Below are 8,264 nucleotides of genomic sequence, written 5' to 3' on the forward strand. Positions count from 1 at the left end.
TCATAAATTTGGGCTGTAAATGTATTTCATATTGGTTAACTTAGATTCTGCAGAACAAATGGACACCTGATTTCTTTTTGATTTATACAAAAACACCCAGATTTACATAATTATGTTGGGCACAAAAAGTACACAAATAAACGTTGGTGCTAAAGTTGGACTATATTTGAGGAAAAAGCCGACAAAAAGACAGCTCAACAGAAACACGACTTTGTAATGACGTTATACTTTTGCATTGAGGAGGAAATGGGAAGTTTGTCAGCGTCGTTGAGTAAAAACTCTTTTTTTCCCCTAATTTGAGAGACGAGCCATAATTTGATAACCTCAAGGCATGAAACCATAACTATTAAAATCCCGCAAATCAGTACTCCCTTACAATGTCGTTCATGCTGAAGTCTTTGCCTGTATCATGCAAATTATTGAGTTGAAAAGGCTAAATCGATAAGTCTCTGATTTTCTGACCAAATGCCAGGCGTCATCCACAGGTCTGCTCCGCAAACTTGGTAGAACCATGTTCACATCTGACCTGAACACCTCAGAATTGAAGATCATTTCTCGGTCTGTTTCATGGAACCGAAGGGTTTTTTTTCAGATTCTATTGGTAGAGACGATTGTTTACAACGGAGTGTCAATCCTTCGGTCACTAGGAACGACATTCTGTAGTCGTACAAACCGTCTTCATGTTTTACGACATCTCAGACTTGACCCTTAATACATTTCGAGCAGGTTCTGTTTTATTTCAAATGACGTCCGCCTATGTACTTCTCACGTGAATTTGAAACCGATACTCTCGAGATTTCAATGACAAAGAATAATGAGGGTCTGAATATGAAGACTTTACTAATTTCTTACACCCCGAGCGTCGCACCGCAAAGTCATAAAACTTGTGAAAAATAGGAATTGTGAGAGCATGAATTCTGCGTTCGAAATGATTCACTCGTATTAGGAAGATTGCCTTTGCATCTAAAAGAAGGGCAGTCTGGTTATTCTCCGCTTTTCTGGCTAGAAAGAAGACCCTCCCAAATTAAATTAAATGAAACTTTGTTGGTCCTTGTATTTCTGTATAATTTCAGCAGATGGAGAGGTTAAGTCCATTATTCGGAAAAGATTTCAGCTTTGCCATACATCTTGTTTTTTTTAATTCAGAATAAGATAAAACTATTCAGGCGATTGGCGGCCTTGGTTGTGTGTGTACATTTTTCTATTGTACTTTCCAGTGAAACCAGACTTAACTTAATCCGCTGTACCGAGTTCATCTTTTGCATGCATTTAAGTTGCTACCCTGACAAATGACGGCGAGAAGGAAATGGCTGATTTTCTGACCACTTCAGAACAAGAATCGGAGATTGTTTTTCTCATTTACCAATTCCAGACATATACTTAGGCATAGTCACCTTGCTTTTCACATTTAGTCAACATAACCATATCAAGATACATGCTTCTAATAAAGAGATGATCGTAACTATTAGTGGGCTCATATCTGCGTTTGATATGCATATATGGTGTAGCTGACTATAACGTTTAACTTACGAATACGTCATCCAAGCACCTTGGGGGAAAACCCTGACATAAAAACTGACACATTTCTCAAGACTCCACATTAGTCAAAGTTCATCACAATTTTTTTCCTTATCAAAGAGGCTGAGCTGTTGATTACAAATCATTTAAAATCCCTATAGATTTTATTTTTGATATTCAAACCTTGATGGGACCACGCAGCGTACAATTTAATTAATCTTTAAATGTTTCAACTAGTACGGGTTTATGAACTTAAACCAAAAAAGAACAGAATTTAATTGATCGAATGATCAATTAAATTCTGTTCTTTTTTGGTTTAATTATTAATGTCCCAAACTGTTGGGACATTAAGTTTTACATGCATGCATTTCAGCTGTCATTATTTTTGCACTCAAAATAAGCCAATAAAATCGTAGTAATTGATATTTCCTCATGTTTGGGAACTACTGTTTAGGGTTATTTAACTTAACATTAAAACTGTTTGGAACTTAAAAACTGAGTAATTGTTTGGACCTTTTAATTTTGGCTGTGGTGTTTAGCTATATCAGATAAATTAATTGGATTTCCAGCTATTTCTGTGTTACTAATTTTCTACTCGAAGCCGCTCAGCTTGAGGTAAACTAAGTGAATTTCAGTGAAAAGCCAAGCATTTTTTAGGTGAGACTGATATCACGGCAAAAGTATAAATGAAATATTCACTCAATCTGGCAATGCACAATCAAATTTACAATTATTTACAGAATGAATTAGGTCTACATGTCATCGCAAAATATATTGGCTTACAAACAGACTTTAAGCTTCCGGCGGGCGGGGGGGATTAAAAAAGTAGGACCGATGCAGGGTTTCAGTGCACAGAGTAGAAAGTTTACAGTCATAATTTTGGTGAGTCTTCAGTGGTAGGATACCAGAGAAGCTGCAGCTTGCTGGTGGGATAAGATGAGCGGTGATATGTACGGACTGTATGGCCAGGTTCTGTTTGGTGTGGCCGGGTTAGGGAAATGGAGTGTGGGAGATAAAGCGGCCGCTGACGGCACTCGGTAGGCAGAGTAGCCGCTGTCTCTCTGGCCTGTCCCGCTTAAGGTTGAATAAGTCCGGTACCGCAACGACGTTTCCGCCAGAAACTTTTCTGGGGAGAGACCGACCTTTTCCGCCGAGCGGACTCCCTGCCAGAAGTCTTCCCCGGCCGACCGCGGCAACGCCCCACCGCCGTTCCCCTGTGCTTGGAATGCCTGAGGGTGACGCTCGGCAGTTGCAGTGGGCAGAGCCCGGAGGAGCTTGCTATGGCCACATTCGTCGTGACTTCGGTGGCAGGGTCGCTTGCAGTAGGGCCCGTCTTCGTCGTTGTCGTCGTCATTGTCGTTGATTTGGGGGCAGGGTCTCTTGCGACTCGGTGGGAGCTGCTGCTCTCGGTCGTTTGCCGGCGTCGCCAGCAAACTCTCGATGGAAAAGGAACTCCTGGTTTTGCGCTCTTCCGACTTCACGGCCGGCAACGAGGGTGAACCAGGGGGCAGTCTTTGGACTGGGGTCAACGGAAGGGCTACCTGGTCGATTGGCTTCGGCATTGCTGCCATCGTTCGGTCGTCTGCAAAGCATCCCGGGTCGCTGTCGTCGCTGATGTCGTTGTCGACGTCGCGTGCACCGTGCTCAGCGTTGCAGCTGTTGAAGACCTCCACACGATTTCCGTCGCTTTTCACGGCTCCGTTGTCACTGAGTTCGCTTAGTTGTCGTGTGCGTGCGAAATTGTGACTTTGGTCCGGACCCTCTGCGGGTCGCCCTGACATTGTGCCGCTTTCCATCTTGGATGTCTGATCCGAGGAGTCTGCCGACTGGTCCTCCTTCTGCATGTCTTCCCTCCCCTGACCCTTGGCTCCGTTGGCGGACTTGGGCCGCCGCTTCCGTCGCCGGAAGTTACCGTTCTCGAACATCTCGTCGCAGTTGACGGCCAGGGACCAGTAGTTGCCCTTGCCCGGCTTGCCTTTCTCTCGGGGCACCTTGACGAAGCAGTCGTTTAGGCTGAGGTTGTGGCGGATGGAGTTCTGCCAGCCCTGCTTGTTGTCGTGGTAATAAGGGAATCGGTCCATGATGAACTGATAGATGCCGTTCAGGGTGATCTTCTTGTCCGGGGCACTCCGGATGGCCATGGCGATTAGGGCGATGTAGGAGTAGGGTGGCTTCTGGGGGGCTTCCCGGCGGTCGATCGGGGCCAGCATTCCCAGCTGCATCGGGCTGGCATACGCCATCTCCCTAGCACTGTAAAAGTAGGGATTGTGATGGCCGGTGAGGATGTAATGTCCCGGGTGGTGATGAGCAAAGCCTGGATACAAGGCTCCAAGAGACGCCATGTTGGATGCCCCAAAACTCCTGAAGTACTTCTAGACAGTGAAAAGAGTGCTACACGCCGATCTGTTTTGGTGTATCTTGGGGCTCCCGGTCGGGCAAACGCTTGGCGTGCTTAAGGCGAACACGCTCGGGGAGGTTCCAGTAGTGCTTCTGGCCTGCTGTGCCGCAAAGCTCGACGGATATAAGGCGGTCCGCTGTTATTCTTGTTGTAGTCCCATTATTTTGTTTTAGGATTGTTTAATGTTGTTGTATGCTCATTTGAGGTTGACTTTACCCCGGATGAGGCACTACAAGTGCAACAGTGATTAACAATGCCGTTGCCTGCGCACTAGTGGGGAAAAAAGGGCCGGCCACTGCCACCCACGCCATATACGCACACACACGCATGTCCAAGCGGTTATACAAAAAAAGCTATAGAGCTATCTTGGTTCCCCGTCCGCGCTGCATGCATTGCCAGACATGCCGAGCTTTTCCGCTTTCTTTTTCCCCTCTGCACCTTTAGCCAATAGCAACCAACTCTCGTCTCTTGGGTTTGTTTATAAAATCCCCACATCAATTAAACGTGCCCACCCAAGTCGTTGGCCGCCGTGTTTATTTTGAAATTTTGCTTAAAAGAAATTGACCACCCATTTAAGTAAACAAATCCCGCGCGTGAAAAATGGCACCTTTTGAACGCTGAATGGATGCTCGGCACGCCTGTATTTTGACAGATTTCCCCAACAATGCCCACAACTCACCCTCGGTGCCAGACTGCTGCGCGGGGCATGCCGGGATTGCCTGCGTAAACACTTAGCCAATCAGCGGTTGTTGTGGCCCCGCGATTCTCCTGCGCGCCCCGCTGCGTGCGTAGCTACCAGGCCGCTTACTGCACCGCTGGGTCTGCCCATGCTCCTTAATAGTCGGTTCCTCCACGTTTTGCGTTGTTAAGGGAAAGAGATAACACAACACTCGGCCAAAGTTGCTCAAGTGACGCAAAGGAAGATAAAAGGCAAAAGAAAAAGGCTAAAGAGGGGAAAAAATGAATTGAATCTTTCTTGAGAGGGGAAGGGTTTAAGCCGAGGCCTGGTTCTCTTCTTTTGTGGTTTTCAGTGACGAGTGCACTCTGCGTTCCGCGGAGAGCACTCCAGTTTAGGCACAAGGGTTCCGTTTATTTAACAGCGGGACACAGGCATGGAGAGGGATCTAACCAAACAGTTCGTTACTTTCAATTGAGTCACAACACATTACTCAGGTGGCCTAATGGTTTTAAGGCATGTCTCGAGAAGAAACGGGCAAAGTTAAAATAACAGGCAGCGGGACGCTGGTACAGTTCGTTTATTCACTCCAATTTTGGAGAGGCTCCCATTTTGACTTCCTGTTTTGTTATCCTCCTCAGTTTTCCATGAGTCCTTCTTTTCAACCTTCATTTTCGGTCATTCCTGTCATCATATTTACCCCCCCCCTTTATTTTTGTCATTCTTGTTGTTTTCATCGTCGCTGTCAGTAAGGACACTTTCATCATACATCGCCGCCGTCACGACTAGGCATCACCATAATCACCACCAGGATAATCACATCACCAGCGTCACCATCTCTCAGCACTCTGTCATCACCACATTCCTACCCGAACAACGAACATCCACCCACAGTAACACAACTCCATCCCCTTCAAATTCACGATCCCTCCAAAATTGGAAAGAGCAGAGAACAGAAACCAGACGGACGATATCACAAAACCGCATACGGCTGCCCCCACAAAATTGACAAATTGCATCGCTGGGTCCCCTTAGCATAAAACAACAAAGCTCAGGGAGGCAAGAAAAAGTTCAAGTCGAACCAGCAGTTAAACAGTCGGTGCAAACATACACTTTGGCTGACTCAGGGGTGACCAATCATTTAAATAGGTGTAAATCACGCCATCTCCTTGCAGCAACCCAGTCGTAAAGATGTCATAATGTTGCATACACATTTGCAAGATTTACGGACTTGGATATGGCATTACGAGCAGTACGGGATGTGCGTGTCCACGGCGCGTCTGTGGGATCGCATTCAAAGTCTTTTGTGTTTCGGCGACTTCAGGTTTGTTTATTTCAATATCGTAAAAACTGAAATGGAGGGAAGCGGCGCGTCATCTTTGGCAATCGTCGACAGTCCATCAGCAGATGTAATTGGTCAGTATGGGCATTTTGCGCCGGCTGTGAACAAAACAGGCCAAGCAGGTTGGTCTTTGCTAAGTGCTTCGGTCGGTAACAATAATTTGTGGTCATGCGTGAAAATGGAGGAGTTGGTATTTTGAAAAGGATAAATATGCATCCATAGTATCCAAAAATACATTCAAGCTTAAAGAATAAATGGTAACATTGCCGCTGTGTAAATTTGTTGTTGTTTATGTTTCACTGTGGATTTAAAATGGTAAAATTCTGCCTTGGGGAAAAAAGTCAAGACGCCATCAACAATGAAGTGGACCTTCATCAATACGAGTAATTTTAATTTCTTTAAACTCTCAAGATAGTGAATGTACTTTACGGCTTAGAGACTAAAAAGAGTTCCATGTGTAACAATTTGCAGCAGAACATTTTGGCCTTGCAACAATGTATGCACGCTAATGGGAGTTTTGTTTGAAGAGGATTCCTTATCAATCAGCATATGACCTGTTTGGGTTATACTCTCGGACCCCCCCCCAGTCCTCAATCAAAGGAGCACATTGGTAATTATTGCTCAACAAAAGGTATATCCCATGGGTTTTTTCTGCATTTGGCCCTCACATTATCAGCCCAATCGGGGATAAAAAAATTGCTGTGGGTGGACGTACAACCATATACGTCGATCGAGAGCGTAATATTTGAGTGCCCAATTCGGTAGAGACTCGACAAGAATCCGATCGGAACTCAACCTGGTCGGCTGACTTCTTCTGTCGGGAATCTTCATACATCCTCCCTCCTCACGTCCGGCGCGCTCTAGTTTCCCACTCAGCCAGAACCAAGCCGGACCATCCTCGGAGTTTACCAAGGACTTAGCAGAGCGGCCAACCAGCAGCCGAGCGCTCTGATCTCCCGGGGCTCACTCACTCCGTCATCGAGCCTGATCCGTAAACCCGCTGGCTCGGAAAAATAAAAGATCAGACGACCCCAGACTGCAGAAGCTTTGGCAGGAATTTCCAGACGGTCAACGATTATGCATGTTTCCCAGACTGCCCCTTTTTTCTTCTCTTGGGTACACAGAGAGTTCACTAGACCTCTCGCGAGTTCAAAGACCGTTTGTCCTCTGCCTTCCTTTAACTTTTCAACCCTTTTTTTCGTTTGGTGGTTTTAAAAGCTGATAGATCAGATGTTATGTGCATGTAGCATAACAATATTCAAAATGTGGAAGTTTATCTGAAAATCTAGTAGCAGTATACACAATGCATGAAGTTCGATTTGATGTCGTGAGCGCTACCACCTAGGCGCGGTCCAGTGGACTACACCGAGATGTCAAGTTCTAAACTTTGGCCGCCAACAAATACAAAAATTGAATAAAACCATCAATTAAAAAAATGATGGTGCATTTCAGAAATTCTCACGTGACATTAGCCTACTGCTAAAATATATCGGAGTTCTAGAGGAACCAAAGACTTCCAGCGACAGTTACGTTCGGTTCCGTCTTCAGGCCGATTTCTGGCCGCATCAAACCAGTTCCCCGTGCATAATTATTTCGACTCACTGTTCTACAAAACTTTCTTTTGTAGAACAAAAGTCTAGTCCTCGAAATATACATTTGTGGTTTTTTCTGAAATGCTGCTTTTTGTGTAACGAGCTTGGCACAACACTCTATCTCTGTGTTTATCTGGCTCTGTCTTTTTAAGCTGAACGCTGTTTTATGACTAAATCTTCGGGCACTGGGCGTCTGTCTCTAGACTGTGTCGCTAGGTTACACCCACAATTTTTCCCTGACTTCGCTTCTGTAGTGTGTGGTAGACATATCCATAACTGCACATACATTCTCAAGGAAATTAGTCTTCAAGCTGAGCAATTTTTGTCGACTGAATTAGTTCAACATAAAGAAGCAATCTCCATTGTTTCAAGTTAAGGTCAAAAGAAAACGTAAAAGTCTGTCGACTTCCATGGCTACTGAACTCCTGCAGCGGATGAAGCTTCCGACGCCCTGAATGTCTCTTACGGATTTCTGGCGTTTACCATAAAGAGCAGTACTCACCAAGGAGAATGATGAAAACACGATGTTGTGAAAAAGAAACAAATCAGGGGCCAGAAAAGGGCATGTTTTGTGGCAGAAAAGAGAAATGAAGTACAAACAGAACTGATCCACGTATTTTTATAATTTAACTGCCTTGGCATCAAACAGTACTTTCAGACCAGAACTGTACGGTGATATCTCATGTCCTGTATCATCTCAGACCGTACAGTGCATCATTTAGGACTGTCTCTGGCACA

The 8,264-nt window shown here is 45.1% G+C and overlaps 1 protein-coding gene across 1 annotated transcript; it reads right to left on the minus strand.

Annotated features, from left to right (window-relative positions):
- Positions 1-712: 712 nt before the first annotated feature.
- LOC110983257 (uncharacterized) lies at positions 713-4,359 on the minus strand. Its single transcript, XM_022242374.2, has one exon. It carries the CDS (start codon positions 3,858-3,860, stop codon positions 2,409-2,411), a length of 1,452 nt encoding a protein of 483 aa, XP_022098066.1. The 5' UTR covers positions 3,861-4,359; the 3' UTR covers positions 713-2,408.
- Positions 4,360-8,264: the final 3,905 nt, after the last annotated feature.

The sequence above is a fragment of the Acanthaster planci genome, linkage group LG06 (genome assembly GCF_054643075.1).
Source record: "Acanthaster planci isolate LZ-2023a linkage group LG06, COTS_SCS, whole genome shotgun sequence".
Lineage (NCBI taxonomy): Eukaryota > Metazoa > Echinodermata > Asteroidea > Valvatida > Acanthasteridae > Acanthaster > Acanthaster planci.

Excerpts from the sequence above, each read along its gene's own strand:
- LOC110983257 (XM_022242374.2), bottom strand. The coding sequence starts at position 3,860 with ATGGCGTCTCTTGGAGCCTTGTATCCAGGCTTTGCTCATCACCACCCG.